A 24,419-nucleotide genomic window follows, 5' to 3' on the forward strand; every position below is an offset into this window, starting at 1 on the left:
GAAAGAGGACTTAAAAATGTAAGTTTTAAAATGGAAAAGCATCAAAGACAGATAAACACTATTAACGAGTTAAAAATTAATTAAATAAATTTTAGTGATGCTAAAATAATCTCCAACTATTGTTCATCATTTTATAAGAATCTGTATTCATCACAATATTCTGAAATAGAGGCTGAAATCTTTTTGAATTCTTTAAACAGTACCAGAACAATTAAAGACTCTGAAAAAGAGCTTTGTGATGATCCAGTAAGTCTTGGAGAAGTCTGTGACTGCATCAAGATGTTAAAAACAAACAAATCTCCAGGAACTGATGGATTAACTTCTGAATTTTATACTTTATTCTACCAGCAGATGGCGCCCTTTTTACTGGAAGTTTACAACGAAAGTATTTCTAATGACACCCTACCCTGGAGTATGACCCAAGGACTTATTACCCTGATCCCAAAACCTCACAAAGATTTACTTTATATTGATAATTGGAGACCCATCTGTCTTCTTAATAATGATTATAAAATTTTAGCTTTAGTTTATTGCTAAAAGAATTAAATCTGTTCTTAACTCAGTAATAGATGAATCACAATCAGGTTTTTTACCCAACAGACATATCACAAACAACATTCGTTTAGTTTTGGACATACTCGATTACTCTTATCTAATTGCACATGACTCTTTTATGCTATTTCTGGACTTTTTTAAGGCCTTTGATACAGTAGAACATAACTTCCTGTATCGCTCCTTACAAAAATTTGGTTTTGGTGACTACTTCTGCAAAGTCATTAAAACTCTTTACAACAATGCCACCTGCTCCATTAAACTTAAACATGGTTCATCACCTAGGTTTGATGTAAAACGTGGGATTAGACAGGGTTGTCCCATATCTCCATATCTATTTCTTCTTGTAGCTCAGCTTCTCTGTGACCACATTAAATCCAGTCCATTACGAGGGATCTCCATCGCTGGTAGATCTATTGTCGTAAGTCAGCTCGCCAATGATACGACTCTCTTTCTTAAAGACAGCTCACAAATTCCATTAGCAATAAATATAATTAAGTCCTTTTCCAAAGTATCCGGTCTTTCATTAAATCTGAAAAAATGTGAACTCCTCCCAATTAAATCTTGTGATTCGGATTCACTCTTTAATATTCCTGTAAAGACATCAGTCATGTATCTTGGTATAATAATATCAAAAACTGAAAATGATAGAGGTAATACTAACTTTTTTCCAATTATTGATAAAATGAAAAAGAGGTTTAACCTCTGGCTCTTACGTGACCTTTCCATTAAAGGTCGAATTCTCCTCTCCAAGGCTGAAGGCCTCTCCAGAGTCATTTATGCCGCTCAGTCTCTTTATGTCTGTAACACTATTAGCAAAACTGTTGATAAACTGCTATGCGACTTTGTCTGGAAAAACCGAACTCATCATATAAGGAAATCTGTTCTAATGAATGATTACACTAGTGGGGGTCTGAACTTTCTGGATTTCAGTACCCTAAATATGACTTTTAAAATTAATTGGATAAGAAAGTTTTTGAAAAATCCGAACTCTCTGTGGAACTTCATTCCCAATTATATTTTCTCCCAGGTTGGTGGCCTCGACTTTTTACTGCTCTGCACCTACAAGCCCGACAAAGTGCCCATCAAACTATCTTCATTTCATAAACAGATGTTGCTTGCTTGGTCCATGATTTATAAACATAATTTTTCTCCTCACAGGTTTTACATTTGGAACAATAGATATATTCTTTACAAAAACAAAACTATCTTTATCCAACAGTGGTTTGATAATAATATCAGACTAGTTAGTCAATTATTCAATCAAAAAGGTCAACTTTACACTCACACCGAATTCCTTCAGTTCTACCAGATCCCTGTTTCTATGAAGGACTTTTCGGTTGTTTTTGATGCCGTTTCCCTCAACCTCGCCTATCTTTATAAAAGAACTCCTACTACATCTGCTCCCCAACCACAGCTTCATGTGATGGACACTGCTGTCGGAAAACTCTGCTTCTCTGCTTTGAGAAATCAAAACAAAGCCATCCGAAGACTGTTCTAGCAGGAGCTAAAAACTGAATCCCCGGCCATAACTTTCTGGACTTCACTTCATGGTCAAATGTGTTGGGAAAAGGTTTGGCTTCTGCCAAACAAATATCTTCTAAACAACAAAGTGAAAGAGGTTTCGTTCAAGATCATTCATAGGTTTTATCCAACAAATCAGTATATGCAAAGGCTAAAAAGGGATATTGATAAAAACTGTTCTTTCAGTTCTCAGTCTGAGGAAACGTTGGTGCATATTTTTTGGACCTGCAAGTACACTGAAAAAATATGGGACAAATTGACAAATCTGATAAAAACTCAAATTTATCCACATTTTAATTTAACCTGGAAAAACATCTTATTTGGTTACGTTAATTATGATAAGACATTTTTATCTCAATTTTATTTAATAAATCTTCTGATTTTATTAACCAAGTATTATATTCACAAATCTAAATTCAGCAATAAAGCTCCTAATTTTATTGATTTACTAGCCCAAGTTAGATGTTACTTACATTCCATTTCCCCCAGTACAAACAAAAAAGCTATTAAAACGTATCACCTTGCTCAGCTGTATAATTTAATGTAAGTTTATTTTTTTGCTTGTATATCCCCTGGCGTTTATTTTGAACATTTGATGTACAGTTTATTGTTCCTTGTTCTTTTGCTGTATGTCACTTTTGTTCTGCATCAATAAAAAAAAAAAAAAAAAAACTTAAAAATGTAAGTATATTTAAAATTATCAAGTATCTGTTGTAAAATATATTTGTAAATACGTAAGATGATGCGTTTAATATATTATATTCCTCAATCGACTAAATGTTTTGAAGCTCATCAGTTTCGGTAATGCTAAAGCTAACGCTAGCGCGAATTTTTTTATTTTTTTTTTATTGAACAATTGCAACATACAAAACAAGAAAATACAACAATTATGCACATATAATGTACAATAGAATTCTGAATACAGAACAAACATGTTGCATTCTTTAAAAAATACTAATTATTAATAACAAACACAAAAGGGAATAAGAAATAAAAAGAAACAAAAAAATAAAGAGAAAAGAGAAAATGCGAGAGTAAATCTATGTCAGCAGTCCAAAAGAATTACAGATGCTAATTGTTTTTTGAGCTTTTGTATTTTTTGAAGCAGAAATTAAGTTTAAATAACGCTGCAGTTCCAGTTTGAACACAAAGAAATCAGGTTTTTTATTGGAAAATTTTCTTTTGTGTATATGAAATTTATCCATAAATAATACCATGTTTACACAAAAGAAAGCATCACGGTCTTTGACATCAAAGCTATGAAAACCAAAAAGTATGTTTTTATAATAAAGTTGTATGTCAGCAAAAATAGAATCGGTGATAAATTTGTGAATGTTTTTCCAAAATCTGTATGTAAATTCACAAGACCAGAATAAATGAGAGCAGGTTTCAGGTTGTTTCTGGCAGAAAGTACAACTGGTGTTTATGTCAGCCTTAAATTTAGTTAAGTAATGCTTTGCTGGATAAAATCTGTGTACGAGTTTAAAAAAGATTTCTTTGACTTTATTTGTTAAGAAGTATTTTTGTGGTAAAGACCAGACTTTTTTCCAATCAATGTTAGAAGTGAAATTAGCCCAATAATAGATAGCTGATGGAACAGAAACTAAATTATCTTGAAACAAAGCTCTGATTTTTGAGTTCAACTGTTTAGCGGAAGTGAAGCAGAAATTACCCAGAGGGGATTTTGTACGGAGCCCGTGTCCTGACTTGGATGCTTTGTGCTTTTTGAAATAAATAAATCTGTACTCTAAACATCCTGCGTGTCTTCAATGCAATGTAATGAGACACACACAGACAGAAATGTGAAGGTATCTGCTGTAAATCTATGACGTAAATTAATAACAGGATCAATGATCGGCTAGTCAGTTAGCATGTATCCTTATAGCCTTCGAATGTAAAGCGACTGACTGCTAAAGTTAATAAAAGACAAGTCCTGAATATTATTATTCCTGTTCGACCCTAAACTACAATATCAGCTGTCTGTCAAACGACCAGCCAGTTGCCCAAATGCCGCCATACATCAAAGAGCTCTGCGGCGGAGCTAGTAGCCTAGCAGGAGCTATCGTATGACAATGCAGCCTAGTTATCATATATCTTTTGATATTTTTCTTATATTCATTGAGACAGTAATAAAGTGATCATTTTTGTTTTTCATGTTCCTTTTTTGAACGAATATGGGTCACAGAGACACGGAAGTTACCGCTGAAAGCGGCTTAGTTTTGCCGACGTACAGAGAGCATATCGGCGTGAATGACTTATGACGTGAATAATTATTGCGTTCCAACGGATTAATTATTGCGTTCGAACGACATAATTATTGCGTTCGCACGAGTTAATCATTTCGAGGGAACGGAATAGTATTTTGAGGGAACGCAATAGTATCTTGTGGGAACGGAATAGTATCTTGTGGGAACGGAATAGTATTTCGTGCGAACGACATAATAACCTGTGGGAACAAGATATTAATCTGTGGGAACAAGATATATTTTTATATCTCAATGTCAGGACACGGGCTCAGTAGATTTGAGCACATCAGGAGGATGAAGAGTCAGAGGAGGAGCGCTGTAGAAACCCCTGAATAACATGCAAAGCCCAGATGGGACGGCATCAAACACTACTGCAAATTCTTTGGGAGTTATTGGTACTTTATACTGCTTTGTGAAATCTGAGTAGTTATATAATAATCCAGGTTCTTTGAATAATTGATTGAGGAAAATTATACCATTATTAAACCAATTATTTAAAAACAGAGTTTTCCTTTTATAGACAATATTACAGTTATTCCAGATAATACAACTCTGTGGAGAAAAGTTGTGTTTGTAGATCAGAGCCCAGGCTAAGAGAACCTGTTGATGAAAATTTGACAGTTTCAAAGGGATTTTTGGAATACTATAGTTACAGCACAGCAGGAAGTTAAGGCCTCCTACCTTTGAAAATACAAAATGTGGAATAAAGTTCCAGATAGATGTGGGGTTATTAAGATATTTCTTAATCCAGATTACCTTGAGTGTATTGTTAAGGGCAGTAAAATCAATAAAATTTAAACCGCCTTTATCAGAGGTATTTAAAATAACAGATTTTCTGATATAGTGAGTTTTATTTCTCCATAGAAAGTTATATAATATTCTATTAATTGCATTGCAGACTGTGTTATTAATCTGTAGAGATTGAGCTGCATACGTCAAACGAAAGATTCCTTCTGCTTTTGTAAGCAGAACTCTGCCTTTCAAAGACAAATCTCTTTGCAGCCATTGGTTTAGGTTTTTTTTGGTTGTATCTATTATTGGAGAGAAATTTATAGAACATCTGGATTGCATATCTTTAGTGATTTGAATACCAAGGTACGTAACAGATGTTTTTACAGGAATACCTTGGATAGATGTAAGTAAACAGTTTTTAACAGGCAGAATTTCACATTTATTTAAATTAAGGGTAAGTCCTGAAGCTTTAGAAAAGGATTGGATAATATTAATCGCCACAGCTACTTGTGAAGCGTCTCTGAGAAAGAGAGCAGTGTCATCTGCTAGTTGACTTATGAATATTTCCCTCTCAGCCACAATTAAACCTTTTAATGGGCTGAGTTTGATATGTAGGTTAAGGAGTTGAACAGAAAGAAGAAACAGACTGATAAGGGGCATCCCTGCCTTACCCCACGTTTCAAGAAGAATCTAGGAGAAGTTCCGCTGGCGAGTTTTATAGAACTATTACTATTGACATATAAAGTTTGAACAGCATTGCAGAAGAATTGACCAAAACCAAATTTATTTAAAGCAGCAATAATAAAATTGTGTTCTAAAGAATCAAAGGCTTTATAAAAGTCTAGAAAAAGAATGAGACTGTCATGCTGCACGAGTTCTGAGTAATCTAGTATGTCTAAAATTAATCTAATATTGTTTGAGATGTGACGATTCTGCATAAATCCAGACTGATTTTCATCAATAATTGTATCTAAGACTGTCTTTATTCTATTTGCAAGAATCAAAGCCAATATCTTATAATCACAGTTCAATAAGGTGATTGGTCGCCAGTTATCTAAGGAAAGAGGATCCTTTTCTCGGTTTAGGGATCAATGTAATAAGTCCCTGAGATAACGTTGGAGGGAGTGCACCCTTGTTAATGCTTTCTTCAAAAACTTTTAATAAAAATGGGGCTAAATTGTCAGAAAACTGTTTATAGAACTCGGCAGTAAGGCCGTCTGTTCCAGGAGATTTATTTATTTTCAGATATTTTATAGCATCTGTAACCTCATTCCAAGAGATGACATCATCACAACAGACTCTGTCCGCTTCACTCACAGGAGTAATATTATTGACAGTGTTAAGAAAGGTAAGGGCAGATGTTGAACAATAGTTGGAAGAATAGAGTTTACTATAAAAATCAGAACAATATTTTGCTATGGTACTTCTATCATCAGAAATGACCCCATTAATATTTAATTGTGAAATAGAATTGCTATTGGACTGGTATTTCTCTAGCCTGAAAAAATAGGCAGAGTTCTGCTCTCCTTCTTCAATCCACCTTCTCCTAGATCGGATAAACGCTCCTTCTGCTTTGTGCTTATAAATGTCATCTAACTTGTGTTGTAAGTCTATTAAAGCTGTTTTATCCGTTTCATCTAGGACATCTGTTGGCTTAGATGTAAGAAGAGCAATCATCTGTATTACATCTGTCTCAACAGCTCTTCTTTTTTTTGTTAAATCAGAGCTATATTTTCTAAAAAATTTACCAAGTTCGTATTTCAAAAGTTCCCAATTATTACAGAATGAGTGTTCAGCTAGTACTTTGTTTCAATAAAGTTTTATTAAGCGATGAGTTTCAGAAATCACCTCCAGATGCTCAAGAATGGTACTGTTTAACTTCCAGTATGAAGCTTTAGTGCCAGAGGAGCTCGACAAAGGGACGGTTAGATGAATTGTTTTATGGTCTGAAAGCGGTGTGGCATGAATATCTGTTTTAACATTTTTTAAGTCTTTAGAAGTAAGCCAGAAATCAATGCGTGAGTGTCTGGTCTGTGATTTGTTACACCATGTATAAGCTCTTTGGTTTGGATGCAAGTCTCTCCAAGAATCAATTAAATCTAAATTTTGTGCAAACAACTTTATAGGAGAGTTAGAGTCTGGACTCCTGGGAGGCCATCTATCCATAGAATTATCAAAAACTGTGTTAAAATCCCCTCCAAATATTATAAAAGACTTTGGGTATTTAGACAGCCCGTGCAATAAACGTGTTTCTAGTCTATTGAAGAGACGATTATTTTCTGTTTGGGAGTTGAACCCGTACACGTTGACTACAATAAAGACGGAATGGGCTACTTCAAGTATCATAAAAATGTAATGACCATCTTTATCGCTGTCAGATAGCAAAACTTTTCCATTGAATCTGTTTTTGAGAATGCAGACACCAGCAGCTCGCTCTGTACCATGTGACATCCACACATCATTTCCCCACTGTGACCTCCAGAAGGATTTGTCTTGTTCAGTTGAGTGGGACTCTTGGATAAAACAAAAATCTGAATTAAACTGCTTACAAAACAAAAAAATGGCTTTACGTTTAACATTGTTTCTTAAACCTCTCGCATTTAAAGAAATAATGGATAAAGACATGAAGTTGAAATAGAAAAAAAGAACAAAAACAAAAACAAAAGATATTTAGACCAAAGAAGAAGAAAAAAGAAGTTGAGTTAAGGATTTTTGGTCGCTTAGGAACAGAAAGAGGATAAGAACCTGCAAACCATTACAAAAAAAGCTGTGAACTAAGACCCTAACAATAATTATTTGCTTATGAAATAACGTCAAAGTGATGGGCGTTATTAGTCCCATCTTACTCATAAGAGTAAATGTTTGAAGAAAAAAAGAAATAAAAATAAAACCCACAATGCTGCTACTTGATTCACATTTAAGTATAATGTAATACTTAAAATAACATTATAATGTTATATCAAAAACAAAATTAAAGCAAGATAAAAATTAAAATAAAAAGTAGCAGCTTGAATGCAATAGCTTATGAGCTCAAATAAAATCAAATTTTAAGCAACAGTATCATTTTTGACAAATGTGGAAAATAGCAAAAAACGTTCAGATCCAGCTTTCACATCTGCAGCCTTCGTTATGGCAGAATTTCTTTACCATTCACAAAGGCACGTCCTCCAACAAAGAACGCCAGCTTGTTCTCCCTCCTGGCTTTCTCCACGGCCGGCCACAGTTGGTTTCTCCGTTGGCGGTCCTCAGCAGACAGATCCTCCGACATCCTCAGGTTCTGTTCTTTCAGGAAGGCAGATTTCTTTGCAGCGCGCCAGACAGCATCGCGGTGAATCCTCGCAGTAAACTGGATGATGATCCCTCTCGGTTGGTTGTTGTTCGGTCTCTCTTCGGGCCGAGTCTGTGTACCGTATCCACAACATCGGGGAGTTTGTCTTTCGCCTCCGGTAGAACAGACTGGCAGATCTGGATCACTTCTTGCCGCACGTTCTGATTTTCTTTCTCAGCCAAACCGCGAAGTTTCAGATTCCAGCGGCGGGCGTAGCTTTCCAGCTGGGAGATCCTTTTTTCCTGTGTTTCCACGATTGTTTTATATTTCTCCAGTTGTGCCTCAGCGTGGATCACTCTGTTCTTCAATATGTCACTAATTTCAGTACAAACGACATCAACGGAGTCTTTCACAGCTGAGATTTGCATGGAGTTCTCCTGCACAGCTTTTTTCATCTCAGAGATCTCTCTGGAGTTGCCGCTAATTAACTTTTCCAGAGTGTCTGACCTCGAGTTTATCAATTGTGTGAGTGACGAGAGTTGAGAAAGAACAGCCTCTGTCTCCGTTTCTCTGTGACTTTTCTCAGCTTACCAGCTGGGGAAGCAGTGGGTGTGCAGGGAAGAGCAGGGAAGTGTTCTTCTTCCATTAGGAATGGTTCCGAAACTGCCTCCATGTAGTCATGCATTGAGTCAATTAATTTGACTTTAGCATCAGTAGTCTTACTCGACGCAGACGGCTTTGCAGGTTGGCTAACGTTAGCAGGTTTGCTAACAGAGCCAACACTCGCTAGCGATTTCTTGAGTTCCGTCTTTCTCTTCTCGGCTTTGCTCATATTGCTTTGAGAACTATGCAAAAAGTATAAAGAAATTGTAAAGAAGTAAAAAAAATCAAGAAAGGGTCTTTGCTAACCGTGTATTATTACAAAAAACAGTTAGGTTTGCAGAGCTCAGCCAAACACGACTGTTCAGAGCGCCATCTTGGTCACCCCTCAAAAAAACAAACGCTGTTGATATTACATAAAAAATGAGTGAGTTCTAACCGTAGTAATAAGTTATTAGCATATTTTTTAAATGTGTTTTATATATGTAGGGACTGACGAGAATAAGGAAAATCTGATCCATCTGTGGATGGAGAAAGATAGCCTGTTTGTTATCAGGCAAGCTCAGTGGCGGTTTTAGATATGGGCGATGTGGGCGGTCGCCCAGGGCGGCACTTCATAGGGGGCGGCATTTGCCGTGCCTGAGGCGTTACACCTAATGTGCTACATACTATATTCAAAGAGGAAGCTTGGAGCTTTTAATTTGAAATTGCTTCAGCAGCCGACACTTAATACTTTTTAATTGACACATCAGACTCTTAAGAATGTCTTCGTCCTATTTGCTCTTCACACTTATGGTGCAAAAAAAAAAAAAAAAAAAAAAAAAAGAATACCTCAGAGTGAAACAACGTAAAACAGGCACATGAAAAGGAATTAGGCAGAACAAACACCCGTGCTCAACCCAATTTCGAAAAAAGCAGGCAATGGATATTATTTCCCACAATTCTTTGCTCCGACACAGCAGACCCGATGCGCACGTGACCACCACCCTCTGCTGCAAGACGCTTGCGGCCACACCTCTTTGCGGTAGTCTTTGGAACATAAGTAAAAAAAACTCGAGAGGGGGGCGCAACTCGCCGGTGGCTGGCTGAATCACGCCAACAGGTAATTGGGAGTCTTTTTCTATCTGACAATGAACTCTGGGCCGCAGCTGCGCCTCCCGTCATAGAGACGGAGCCGCGTGTGTCAGAGGGAAGGGGAGGGGGAGGGGGATGAGATCAGACCATTTTTTTAGGTAGGGTTTTTTTGGAGGATTTCTGCTGTTGGTGTTGCACAAATTTAGGGAAATGCCAAATATTTTTGGAGTAATCCCACTGATGAGTTCTAAGATTTAGTCTTTAATGTTTTATAAGACCTAAACATATTAATCACAATAAGGTTTTTTTTAGATCTAATCCCTCTGATATGTTTCACAAAGACACACACAGGACGTCACACATTAAGAAATTATTGCTAAAAATGAAGCAGGAGTCCAGCTCTAAAAAAAAATTCTCTAAAAAATGATGAAAGAGCAAAAAAAATGGAATTATTTGATATAATTTCTTATTAATATTTCCAGGCTTTCTTTGTTTTTTGTCCTGCAGCATGTTCATATTTGTATAATTTTGACAGAATATATTTATATGGAGAACAAAATATTACAACTTATTTAAGGTTTAACTTGTGTTCCTGTTTTTATTCATATTTATGTTCAAAAAGTTCAGTTTAAAAGGTTTAAAAGTTTAGCTTTAGTGTGATCAGTAAATGTTTATCTTCTTCGGCCCAAAACCTTAAGCGTGTTTTTAACTTAGGCCCCCTGTGTGACTGAGTTTGACCCCCCTGTAATACGAGTCTAGAAAGTCATGCATTCTTTGTGTAAAATGGCTAAATAGAAGATAGGGAACACAACAGGATGTTGTCAAATTTTGTGTGTGTGTGTGTGTGTGTGGGGGGGGGGGGGGGGCGCTGGTGGGGTTACTCGCCCAGGGAGTAAGTTAGTGTAGAACCGCCACTGGGCAAGCTCGTGCCGGATGGGAGTAAGAGACACTTGATCAGATTTGTATTTATTCATCATTAAACTGTAATCGTTGTCATGTTGGGGTAAAGGTTATTGTTGAAAGAGGAGAGGAGGAGAGAGCACGAAGGGACAAAGAGTGACAGGAGAGTCTGTTAAGCTTACCTGAGTTTAAAATATTGCTCACAAAATGTAACGTCGTCGTTGTTTTTGCAATTTGTTTAATAAATGCAGGAACAAAAATGAATAATTTACATGTATTATTTAAATCTGAGCCATTTTTAACAATCTCAAAAGAATTTTCATATAAATATCAAATGTACATATTTACATTTTCGTTTTATATGTTAACATTTATTTTTATACATCTTAACAATAATCCTGGTCTTCTAGAGTCATGTGTGTCACAGTTGGAGCTGAAAGGAAAGCAGAGATCTGTCCTCGCAGACGGACGCCACTTTACCCGTGGTTCCTGGTGTGGCTCAACATCTGTGGCTCCAAGCAGTCCCCTTCGCTGATGCACAGATTGTGCAGGATGGCGCTGCAGGCAATGATTTTCATCGCAAAGGTTGGTTTTACTTCCAGTGCCCCCAGAAATATTGCTCTCCTCCTCATCTTCATAATGCCAAATGCTCTCTCCACCACAGAGCGTGCCTTGGCGTGGTGCTGGTTGTAACGGGCCTGAACCCCATTCCTCATGGGTTCAATGTAGGGTGTCAGCAGCGTGATGGGATGAAGAATGCAGGGATACCCACCATCACCCAAAAGGATCCTTCAGGTGGGTAATGTTTTATTTACATAAATTGGGCTTTTACTTAGAACCTGTGAACTGTGGACTGATCCTTGATTCCCAACAAAAATATCTCTAAATTTGGCTTAGAGTCACATACAGCCTGCAGTTGAATGGAATAAAAAAGCTTCCTGTTAAAATAACAAGCTGCATTTTCTTTTAGGGCCTTTATTCTTCAGTGGCAGCCATCAATGCTCCCTACGACCTTTTGGAAGGTGGAAGACTCAGCGAGCTGCTAAAAAACCAGAGGTGACTAATGGCAGTTCCTTCCCACTGGATGCTGGGTGACCCTGCTCATCAGCTGGAGGATGCGGTCTGCCGTCCTGTGGACAACGTCACTCACAGTGGACCGTGGCGTGTCAAAGGCTCTGGTTACCACACCGTAAGATGTGCCACACGCCAGCCAGAAAAGAAACACCAGGACCTCAGTCTCCTTTGCCCCCCCCAGAGTGTGAGGAACCTGAAGCTGCTCTACCAGATGCTCAATGGTCCTGCGGGTCAACCGATCTGCGGGTCTGCCGGTCTGGTCTTGTGTCGGACTGACCGTCAGCGTGAAGGGCCACGACAGACACCTTTATGTTGGCAAAGCAGTATAGACGTGGAAGACCCTGTAAAATAGAAAAATAATTATTTCATTGAGAAAATTAAATCTGATTTTTTTGAATGTTTCATTTTATTCTGATGTCTTACATTTTAGTTTATGAGGTATTTATAAATGCTGGAAAATCTCGTGGTTTTTTTTGGCTGGGTTTTTGGATTTTTATATAAATATTTAAAAATTAAAGTATTTTTGTTTAAAACAAGTAATATGGTTTGACTCTGAATAAAAAATACTAAACTTTGATCTCAGAAGTGTTTCATGTAGTTAGACTATACAGTTCATAGTCCAGTGTTGACAAAGAATGTTAAACTCTTACCCAGCAGACTGTGTAACCTTGAGCACAATTAGTAACAAATGCTTAAATTGAACTAATAAAAAAACTTTAAGTTTAACTCACAGGTTGTTCATGTCTGGCCAGGGCATCCAGAGGAAATCTTCTGAGACGTCTGCTTCTCCTCCTTTCCGCACTGTGATGCTGCATATCTGCTCGTTTTTGGTTTAATCCCATGAAAAACGGTTGAATTATTGCCAGGATCACGGACAGATTCATATATAAAGCTATTTTCAGTAAGGTAGAAGAGAAAACTACAGAAAAAAAATGCCTCCTCGCAAGAGCCTGTAAATCTTTCAGCGGCACAAAAATAAATTTTGCCATGGACTAATGACTTGAGGCTTTATTTATCAACTAATACATAAAATCTACATCAATGTGTTTGTAATTTTATTATTTATAAATCAGCCACGTTTTCCATGATCAGAACACAGCAGATTCATAAATAGTCTTCATAAAATGTTCATATTTATTATATTTTTACTTTGACAAATGGGTGTCATTCTCCGCGTTAAATAGAAGTAGTTCCCCTAATGCGCCACTTTGTTTTCGTGCCAAGCACCATTTGAAAACACCCGAAAGAGAAAACTAGTGAGCATGGGTGTCCGAATTGCTTTGAAAATTCAGAGAACTATATAGAGAACTATATAGTGCCGCACTATATAGGGTTTTAGTAGTTAGGGATTAGGGCGGTAATTCGGACACAGCCTACGCATATTGTCAATAAATTGTAACCTTATAAGTTCTTTGGAATAGTTGATGCCATTTCCAATTTCAAAATTACTCTACTTAATAATTAAGGAAAATTTTAACTATAGTTATTTGTTTTGTAAGATTCTATGCATACTGGTAGCTCGGTTGGTTAGGTGAAAGGCTACCATGCAGAAATGCAGGGTTCGATTGGAATTGCAAGCAATTAACATCACCCAGTGTGTCCTTGGGCAAGACGCTACTGCCTCCCGAGCGCAGTTCGGCTGCAGCTAACCGCTCCCCCAGGGGATGGGTCAAATGCAGAGAAGAATTTCCCCATTGTGGGATCAATAAAGTATTATTATTATTATTATTATTATTATTAAGCCCGGTTGCTTTGAGAGGGTTGCATCAGGAAGGGCATCCGGCGTAAAACATTGCCAAGTTTACCATGCGACTTGTTCGCTCTGGCGACCCCTGATGGGAAAAGCCGAAAGAGAAAGAATTATTATTATTATTATTATTATTATTATTATTATTACTATTATGTGTTGCTGACCTGTCATATAAATAAAGTTGGGACAAATGAAAAAAATAAACAGCTACACCTGTAGTTTTCCTTCTGTGCTGTTGAGGGCAGTCTAGTGCAAATCAACCGTTGGTGAGGAGCCGAATCTTCACCCGAAGGAGCCTCTATCTCTGGTTGTGGTGGACAGGAGCTCGTGAAAGTCTGTTCATATGGTCTCTGTCTATTGCCTTGTTTAACGTCTATCTAATCTGGTGAGGAAAACCTTTTGGATATAACATGGCTTTAAAACTCATCATCAACACCAGCGACCCCCCTCTAGGTGAGCGTGCATTCTTGACATTTTGACTCTGTCAACCGGTTTCCATGCATGTGTCCACCCAGCTTCAGCTCAGCTTTTTGTCATCACAAATTACTTATACGCTGCAAATGTCTTACATTTGTGATTTAAAACATATTTGAGGCTAAAGACGAGGCGATGATTTGTCAGAAGAAAAGCAGACTCAGAATCAAGCTAACTCATGTTGTTAGCTACATCAAGTAGCATCGACGTAATTAAAACTCAGCAAACGTGCTATATTTTTTGAATTGTAATTTTAAGCATAAAAACACATATGATGTTTTTATGCGTTTAATGCGTTCAAGTGTGTTTAACTGTTTGGAAAATCAAAGTTTGTTGATTCAAGTGCCCAACATCACAATAGCGCCCCCACTGTCTCGCAGTGAGAACTGCAGGCTGATGCAAGCACTTTGAAACGTGGATTCGTGGATGAGTAGAGTATTTTTGGAGGCTGCCTGGTCGGAAAGGAAGAAAAACGAATCTGATTCTGTTACTGGTCGGAAGCTATAAAACAGAAACACTCTACTAATACACATGTTAACCGGGTACATTCCTTAGTATCATTAGTAGCATAAGCATTGGAGCTGTGTCAGTTGAGTGTTGGAAAAACAAAAAGCTTTAAGTGCAGGGTGTAACACTTCTGTTTGTGACATTTAAAACATGAGAAGACAGACAGCAAACCTAACTTCAAACCATCCTAGGAGTGACAAATTATGGCAGAAATGGCATTTTGAAAAGGTATATTTAGGGGTAAATTTCAGTGGTAAATTTCAGTGCTGCATGGAAAGCAACCTATAATTTGATCTAAACTAGAGTTCTGCAATCAGAAGACTTTTGTCTTTGGAGTACATAAAAAACTACCCTGAAAAATATTTCTTAAGCAAACATAAGTGCAACTTTCTTGTGTTTCTATAAATGTTTGATATTCTTATATTGATGTTCTTATGTATTTTTTGTTTTGTGTGTATTGTGACAAATGGACCTTGAGTCTGTGATAATAAACATTCTTCTTGTGATATTACAGCAAATTTAGTCGATTGTTTGTTAGAAATCAACGTTTTTTCTTTTTTTTCCTGTATGTTGAATTAAATTACAATTAATTCGTAACCAATGGATGGGATGAATATACAACTTTGAACATTTTTTCTCTTTTAAGAAAATAGCCTTTTCCAAGGAGTCTCACAATCATTATTTACATTTAAATATATATATAATTTGATATCTTGATGATTTATCATGAAAAGTAAGAATAATAAAATAAAACCAGTGACTCAAGTTTTTTAATCTGAGCTGTGAAACAACACAAATCTGTCTGTTTTGGTTTCATAGGAGATTTTTGTGATGTCCAATTATTAAAGATGTACTCCAATGAAAATGATGTTTTTTGTGTTTTTAACATGTACTTGTGGCATTTTTTTTCTCGTTATTGTGGACAAAATTAAGTTAAAAATGGCATTTTACTTTTTTTAAACTCAAAACGTGAATCAGGAGCAGACGAAAAAATGCCATTTGAAAGCGAGCTTAACTATTTTGTAGATAATATGCTGGGCAGGCCTCAAACTCCCTGCTCTGCTCCATTCTGATGCATCTACTTGCAGAAAAGAGATTCATGAATATCTTTTTCTCGTCTGAGCTGGAATCGGGGTTACTACTGTATGGCTGGGTAGCTCCATTTTTGGAGCGCTTCCTTTGTTTCCCCGCTAATGTTAGGGTGGGGGTGTGAGGGGCTCTGAGGCTAATTTCAAAACGACAGTTTTTTTTTTCCTAAAAAAAAACGCATTATTAAAAATAAAAGACCACCAGGACCTCTTTAAAGAAGAATCAAAAGAGGTTGGAGTGGGACCTTAAAACAGAATCTGATGCTTTGTTAGAAACGTTTGCTCCTTCTGCTGCTTCAGGATCTCTTTTGGTTGCTGAACATGTGAAGAGCATCGTTCAGGTGTCGGTGGAAGAAGGCAAGAGCACCGTGCTCACCATCTCAGAGTGAGTCACTTAACTGTATTTTCTTTATTTTTCTTTAGCTTGAGTTGCTTTCTGGATGTCTCAGTCTAAACCTTTTCCTCAGCTCAGTCCAGTTCAGAGATGACAACTCCATCAGCCGGTACCTGGCCCGGATGGCTCCCGCTCTCCACCTCTATGGAGCCAACATCATGGAGGAGACCGAGGTGTGTAGAACAGACTCTGCCCTTCCAGCCCTCTGCAGCGCTGTGGGTTAGCTGGAACTTGAGCTGTGTCTGCAGGTTGACCACTGGCTGGAGTTCAGCGCTCGCCGCCTCGCTGATCCGTCCAGTAGCACATCGGCGCTGGCAGAGCTGGACAAGGCCCTGTCCCTGCGGACCTTCCTGGTCGGGCACGGCCTCACGCTGGCCGACCTGTCTGTCTGGGCTGCCCTCAAAGGTTAGCAAGGACAATTTTTTAAACTGCAAAAAGACTTGAGAAAAACTTCATTTAGGTTCTTTAAAAGTTCAAAGGTTTGATCTGAAATCAAAATGAGTCGCTTTCAGTTTTAGTGTGACGTTTGATGAATGAACAGCAGCTCTCTGTTGAAGTTCAGCTTAAGAAAAGTTTTTTTTTTCTGTTTTGGAGAAGGTCAGATGTCATTTTGCTTTTCTTTTCTGCAGCTACCAATGACTTGTCAGGTAAGGGCGGGTCGCTGCCGCACGTGAGCCGCTGGTTCTCTTTCCTGAGCTCCCAGGTTCCCTTCTCTGCCGTGGGAAACAAGTTCGCCAGTAAGAAACCTGAACCAAAAACAACCAATGTGAGTAAAATCACACCTAAAATTTAAGTTGGTTTTTCCACCAAAAATAACATTATTTGATCACACAGTAGAAATAAATGATATAAATGAACTTCAACATCATTTAAAATTCAAAAAATGGCTAAATTTCAAATTCAACAGATGATAAAGAGAACTAAATCTCAGAAACATTAACTTTTCACTCCTGACCGCTTCTGTTTTCCACAGTCGGACAAGAAAAAGCAAGACCTGGGAAAGTTTGTGGAGTTGCCGGGGGCTGAGATGGGAAAGGTGGTGGTTCGATTCCCTCCTGAGGCCAGCGGGTACCTGCACATTGGCCACGCCAAGGCGGCCCTGCTCAACCAGCACTACCAGGTCACCTTCAAGGGCAAGCTGATCATGCGCTTTGACGACACCAACCCCGAGAAGGAGAAGGAAGACTTTGAGAAGGTGAGGCTGTTTACAGAAACGGAGCACGCGACCGTGCCGAGAGGGTCCACGGCGGCGCCTTCCTAAACCGTTGGTCTGTCTTCACTTCAGGTGATCCTGGAGGACGTCGCCATGCTCCAGATCCAACCCGACCAGTTCACCTTCACCAGCGACCATTTCCCCACCATCATGCGAATGGCCGAGAAGCTGCTCGCCGAGGGCAAAGCCTACATCGACAACACGCCGCCGGAGCAGATGAAGCAAGAGCGAGAGCAGCGCATCGAGTCCAAATGCAGAAGCAACAGTACGCTTTGACCGAAGGTCCGCTCGCATCGATCACCCTGAAGTCCTGGCTGAACCTGATCTTTCTCCCCCCCACCCCAGCTGTGGAGCAGAACATGAAGATGTGGGAGGAGATGAAAGCCGGGACCGAGTACGGACAGACGTGCTGCATGAGGGCCAAGATAGACATGAACTCCAACAACGGCTGCTTGAGAGACCCCGCCCTGTACCGCTGCAAAAACGCCCCCCACCCCCGCACAGGAGACACCTACAAGTACTTTGACTTTGATAAACCCGCTAAAGCCACAGAAACACATTTTATTACCAAAACCTGTTGACATTTGCTGTTAAAGTCCCACTTCAGCCACCTTTTTTTTACCTTATGCATCCATTCCCAGTGCTCTTTTAATTATGATTATTCTGTTTTTAGCCGTTTCTAGGACGTAGTTTAATTAGAAATTCACCTGTATTGCTGGTGGGACCGTTGGTGCAGGGCAACCCCGCCCCCCTTCCCAACACGAGAGCTCGAAGAAGATTGCTTTTGGCCCGTGCTGCTTATTTTTCTACGCCACACATAAGTTCTTTCTAAAACGGCTTATTTTTGTTTCAAATTTTGCATGAGAAAAATACTCAGAAAAGCAATTTTAAGCTAAATTTTCCAAATAAATCTCCTCCATCAGGGGAAAAATGGCACAAGAACATGTTAAAAAAACAAAATTTTCTTGGGAGTGGGTCTTTAACCCTCTGCAGATGAATCTCCACACATTTTCTGGAGAAAAGTAGACACTTCCATAGTTTTGTGGTAAAATAATCTACATAGGAAAGTATGGTGGTGGTAGCTTCATGCCTCCACTTTCATTTAGACTGGACATCTGCATTTCCCAGCATGCCGTTTGCTAAAGTACCACATGTTTCTGTAGAGTCTACCCCACGTATGACTTCGCCTGCCCCATCGTGGACAGCCTGGAGGGGGTCACGCACGCCCTGAGGACCACAGAGTACCACGACCGAGACGACCAGTTCTACTGGATAATCAATGCCCTGCAGCTCAGGAAGCCCCACGTCTGGGAGTACGCCAGGCTCAACCTCAACAACACCGTGCTGTCCAAGAGGAAGCTCACGTGGTTCGTGGACCAGGGATACGTGGATGGATGGTGAGGCCGGTTCGGTTCGTCTGCTGCGACACCAGAGCAGGCGAGCTCATCTCCTCTGTGGTCCTGTTTTTCCAGGGATGACCCGCGCTTCCCAACTGTCAGGGGGGTCCTGAGGAGGGGAATGACGGTGGAGGGTCTGAAGCAGTTCATCGCAGCCCAGGTCAGTCCTCATAAAACAGCAAAGACGTGCACGTTTCTTGATGGTGCTCAGGCTTTTTTCAGTCTTTTGTTGACCTTAGTTATTGACCTTTCTGTGAATATGGGGGAGGGGGGGTTACTGGTGTTGACAGGGCCCCAAAATCTTGCTTCCCCACTTCAGTATCAAGCCAGATTTCTACTTTGCATCTCTTTCATATCATTTTATGTTGTGGTTTTGTTTGTTTGCTTTTAGTTTTTATTTTGATTTTTTTTTTTTTTAGAATTATATTTTATGTATGAAAAGTGGTTTATAAATAAAGTTTGAATTGAATGGATGTAGTAAAATGGACTAAATAGGATGGTATCTTGTTTTTTAGGGTGGGTCCAGGTCGGTGGTGAACATGGAGTGGGACAAAATCTGGTCTTTTAACAAGAAGGTACAGTTTAAAAATAATCAAAACGGTGAAGCAGAAACATTTACTGCACTTTCTGTCATTACTGTACAAACTCATACCTAACCATTAGGGCTCTATCTGAACATGTTTAACTCAAACCACTAAGCTGGCTTTAAATATCCATTTTTATAAATCTTTAGTAGGTAAATTATTTAAAAAGTAAAGAAAGAAACTTCACTTTGTCGCCCCAACGGTCAGGCAGAGCCACTAATCGTCTCTTTCAGTCCTACTCCCTCCAGCTCGCCGCATGCTTCGATTTTTCGCTCAAATCCGCTGAATGTTTTTGTGCCAACGTTTTCCAGCCTTTGGTTGGGCGTTTGTCGCTGCTGGCATGGCTTCAGTCTGCTCTGCTGCTCATGCTGTACATGCTTTCATCTCCTTCACCTCCTCCATTCCCGACACGCATTATTCTAGTGAATGAAACGCCCTTCTGTCTGTGTTTTTCTGTTTTTTTCCCCCTCATTTCCAAAACCAAGTTAATGAGAGTAGGTAGGTTATGTGATTTACTCCAATAAGAGCCGTTGTGACAAACCCAAACATGATGAATAAAAATGTTTTCTTCTTTTTTCACTAAACGTGCCCCCTCCTAACCTGAAGAAGCTGAATGCTTGCATGAGGCCTTTCCTTAAAGCCGCGTGTCGTTTTAGTGAAAGAAGGACGGTTTGCATGTTCCGGATCCATAAAACGCCCCTGCTAATAAAGTTCCTCTTCATGGATACTTCACGCAGAATCCTTGACTAATCCAAAGAGCAGATTTTTATGATTTATTGGTTTATTAAACTGTTTTTAAAGGAGGTATGAATTCATTGAGTAAAGTAAAAAAATATTTAAAAAAGCAGTTTTCTTTATTTGTAGTAATTTTAAAAAGTGTAGAGATCTATATCTGGTATTTTTTTTTGTCACCTCCTGTGATTTATGGAAAAGTCGTCGTCTCATCTTCAAACAGATTTATTTTGACAAAAAGTTCTTCTTTTCCATAATTTCAAATGACCCACATTCCACTGCAGCTTCCTCCTCTTTTGATTCTCTTGTGCTGGTTTGGTTGCATCTCAGGAATACTCATGCTCTGATTTTTTGGGGGTTTTAAAGAGACGTTAAAAAGCCTTTAGCTGAACACTGCTGACATGCAGAAGCTGCAGAAAACATGGGAGCTAATTTAATGTAGTGTATGTCCCACCTTCTTCTATATAATTTGGATTTAAAAATGGTTTATGTCAAGCGATCAAAGCAAAAATAAGACAGAAATGTTTATATCTATCCAGTAATAAATTACACATAAGATAACTGATTGGAAAATACTCATACGTCCACATACACTTGTATTTAGCTCTTTTGCATTCAGTTCATGACAGAATGATACTAATAAATGTTAAGATTGTCAAAAGGAGTTCTATGGATTGCTTGAAAGGGAGCAAACTTTTATAATCCCACCCCTGCTTTGCTTTTACTCACCTTTTATCTTCTTTACCCGAATGATCATTATCTGGTTTGTAACTTCTGATCAGTTATTTATACTTTACCATCACAGATTCAGGTCATTAAAAAACCCAAAGTATCAATAAATCACACGACAAAGATGAAGTACATAATAATTATGTAAATAGTCACATCATTATTTCAGCAATCATCATTAAATATACAGATCAAGTATCAATAATATGTGCAGATTGTTTGTCATTGGATAAAATGGCAAATATATAAAACGGGAGAATAGATTTTTACGAAATACTTATTTGATCATCAGGAATCCTGAATTTAAATCAAAGTGGAGTAATTAGAAACTAATCACTTTAATCATCTGCAATAATTGATTACTTTTTGTTTTATTTTTTTTAAATTAACGCACACCTGGAATTCCTGATAAACGTCTGTGTTTTATTAATCTGCATAAGTGTGCAAAATCATTTCATAACATTTCACTATCAACGATTAAAGAAACTCCAAAACCAAAACAAGCTGGAGTTTTGTTTACAACAACCTAAAAGCACTTTAGCTGGGTCGTTTCTTTCAGAACTGTTGAACATTTATGATCATATATGATTAGATTCTGCATTAAAAATGTCTAAAACTTCAAATGTTGTGGTAGCATGAATGTGAGTATTCATGACTTACTCATATCAATGGTACCATTTATTTCCTCTCTGTAGACGGTCCCTTGGCTGCATCTCACTTTTTTCATTAAAAAAGCAAACTTTCAAGTTGAGACAAACCAAGAGACACTTTTTGTCAGTTAAAAACGTTTATGAAGAGTTATTGAGGCCATAAGTCAGAACCTGTGAACATCTTGCCAACTAAATTAAAAAGTCTGGATAAGTTGAAGATTAAATATCTATCCATCTTCTAGACCCGTTTTGTCCCTTTCGGCGTCACGGTGCCTGCAGGAGCATCTCGCGGTCAATCGTGGGCGATGGCAGGGGACGTTCTGGACAGGTCGCCAGTCTGTTGCACACACCCATACACACCTAGGGACAATTTAGAGTAATTTAGAATATGAAGCATGTTTTTGGACGGTGGGAGGAAGCTGAAGTCCCCGGAGAAATCCCACACATGCAGGGGGGGAGAACATGCCAACTCCACACAGAAAAGTCCCCCATTGATGTTCTATTTCAAGTCCCCCAGCTGGGACTTGAACTAGGGGCCTTCTTGCTGTGAGGCAAGAGCGCTAACCACTGCACCACAGCGCAAAGATTAAATAGATAAAATGAATACACGATGGATCTGGACATTCCTGCTATATAGTTCGAAGATTGTTTATTTGGAGAAGTATTAAAAAACGTTTGAAATATTTGACTTTACAGAAACAATCTCGCCTGAATTGGACTAAATTTTGAAATATTTGTTTGAATTATTTAATCTAATCTTAATTTAAAAAAACTCCCTCATTTATGAATAGAATATTCCTGATTTAAGTGAATTCACTTAAATTCCATTTAAATAGACGAGATTCAGTAAACATGTTCTAACTTCATTAGTAGTCTGCTGTGACAGTTGAAAACTCAAGTACGTTTCAAAGAAATGTATTTCTCTCATACAGTATTTGTTGTTGACCTTTCGGTTTTGCCTTCAGGGGGGGTAAGAGCTAAATGTCGGTGCGTTTGGGAGTTTTTGTAATTGACGAGAACTGAAGGATCCATTGGGTCTAAATGTGTCTGTCCTCTCTCTCTCTGTTCCTTCCTTCCTTGTATCTGACATTAAACGGCATCTCATTCTTCTGTTTCCAAGCTGCCTGTTAGCTGTCTGAAGGTACTCCTCCTCCACGGCCTCCTCATCCTCACCCAGCCTGCTTCAGTCATGCTTCATCCTAAAGCTTTTCATGCAGTATTTTACCAGCCTAACTACCAGTTCACACAATAATTTGGTGTTTGTATCACAAAATGTGAAATTCAGATGTTCTTTTCCAAAAGGATAAAAATCAGCAGCTGCTGCTGATTTTTATCCTTTTGAAAAAGAACATCTGAATGGACCTATATCAAATTTTGTGATACAAACACTAAAACTTGGCATTGACGTACCTCAAGCCCGTGTCACGCAGCCACTATGAACACTTTACACATTTTCCACGTATGACATTTCGGGCTTTCGCGATACATGTGTGATATGCATTTCGTAAGTCTTTCATTCATTCGGCGATCTGCACAAATGTCAAAAGGTTTCGGGCGATGCGGTTTTAACGGGAATTCGGTTCAGAAAATTTTGCTCGGTTGAGAGTTACGCAGTTTGAGCGTATTTTATATTGTTTAGGCGCAATTAATACGTAAATCTTGTGCAGCTGTGCTTACATTTTTGCAAGATGCACATGCAAATTTGTGTCTTTCCGCAGACGTTCCATGTATGTGTAACAGACCTTTCAAGTTTGTAACACAGTTGTATAACTTGAGTATCGCGTACACGGCGCACATATCGCGTTAAAATTACGTGATTGACACACACATTTTTGGCCAGATTTGGCTTTATTTGTACTTTATCTCTGGTTCATTCATTAAAATTTCACGCAAAGGCCACAGCGTTTTTTGTTTTTTTTCAACGTAGTTTCTTTTATGACCAATCTTCACCCATGCAAAATGTAGGTAGTGTCTGTGTGACACGGCCTTTAGGATCCGCTCTTTCGGAAAAAGTTTTAAAACCAAAAAATATTTACTGTTGTGTAGAAACCTCTCAAGTTAAAACACTGCATTTTGTGCTTTAACAGCTAATGTGGTTGAGACTGGGGCTAAAAGAAATTAAATGTTTTTATAGCTATTGAGTGAATGGTTGCCATCTTTAAAAATGGCCGCCATCTCTATAAATGGCTGCATCTTCATAGACTGAAAACGTGCTTTTCTGAAAGAGGGTATCCTGAGGTACATCCACAACAACTTAAAAACTCACTGCAAAGGCATTTTTATCACTTAATTGGTCAAATGACTCTTGTTGCTTTTTATGACCAAAAACAAATTAGGATTAAGAATGATAAATAGTAAATAAAGTTGAATATAAATATAGTAAAATATAATCCCTGTTCCACAGAATTTGCAGTCTTACTATGAGTTAAAATGTGAACACGTAAGATTTTGAAAGCCACTCTCTGCCCCCTCTGCTCGACATCTACCCCCCCAGCTGCCTCAGCACAGCCTGGCATCACCACTGGCGACTTTCTCTCCATCATCATCGATGATGACTCGATGATGACCTGGCGTTACAGGTCAATGCGAACAAGAACAGGCTACGATAGCTTCTGGTGTCCTTAGAATCTTACATCTTTACATTTCTTGTTTCTTTTATAAAAACTTTGAGTTTTTGTACATGTCTTGTTTTTCGGCATTCGTAGCAAAGGGGAGTTGCTGCTAAAATTTTGTTTTACACTGTCCATAAAACTATTCTAATTAAACCAGGTTCAATATAACCTGGCTGGTAAAATGGTGCTAGCAGGCGATGACTGAATAAACGATCAGAGCAGCTTCTTCTTCTTTTTCTTCTTCTTCTGTTGTCCTCCTCCAGTTATCCGTGCACGAGGCGGCTTGCTCAAGTTTTTCTTTGTTTTGCCAAAAAGAAGT

At 38.5% G+C, this 24,419-nt stretch overlaps 1 protein-coding gene across 4 annotated transcripts in view; it reads left to right on the plus strand.

Moving 5' to 3' along the window:
* Window positions 1-14,016: 14,016 nt before the first annotated feature.
* Window positions 14,017-24,419, plus strand: part of eprs (glutamyl-prolyl-tRNA synthetase) — a 32,699-nt gene continuing 22,296 nt past the window's right edge. For 3 of the 4 annotated variants that reach the window (XM_023953680.1, XM_023953679.1, XM_023953682.1), the window contains exons 1-12: window positions 14,017-14,173; window positions 16,090-16,174; window positions 16,257-16,356; window positions 16,432-16,588; window positions 16,813-16,949; window positions 17,157-17,378; window positions 17,469-17,661; window positions 17,742-17,913; window positions 18,560-18,793; window positions 18,869-18,953; window positions 19,309-19,368; window positions 22,609-22,629. In XM_023953680.1, the coding sequence (XP_023809448.1) occupies window positions 14,131-14,173; window positions 16,090-16,174; window positions 16,257-16,356; window positions 16,432-16,588; window positions 16,813-16,949; window positions 17,157-17,378; window positions 17,469-17,661; window positions 17,742-17,913; window positions 18,560-18,793; window positions 18,869-18,953; window positions 19,309-19,368; window positions 22,609-22,629 (1,509 nt within the window). In that variant the 5' untranslated portion in view covers window positions 14,017-14,130. The remainder of the gene's footprint in view (window positions 14,174-16,089; window positions 16,175-16,256; window positions 16,357-16,431; window positions 16,589-16,812; window positions 16,950-17,156; window positions 17,379-17,468; window positions 17,662-17,741; window positions 17,914-18,559; window positions 18,794-18,868; window positions 18,954-19,308; window positions 19,369-22,608; window positions 22,630-24,419) is intronic. The other variant, XM_023953681.1, reaches the window with a different exon arrangement.

The sequence above is a fragment of the Oryzias latipes genome, chromosome 3, assembly GCF_002234675.1.
Source record: "Oryzias latipes chromosome 3, ASM223467v1".
Taxonomy (NCBI): Eukaryota; Metazoa; Chordata; class Actinopteri; order Beloniformes; family Adrianichthyidae; genus Oryzias; species Oryzias latipes.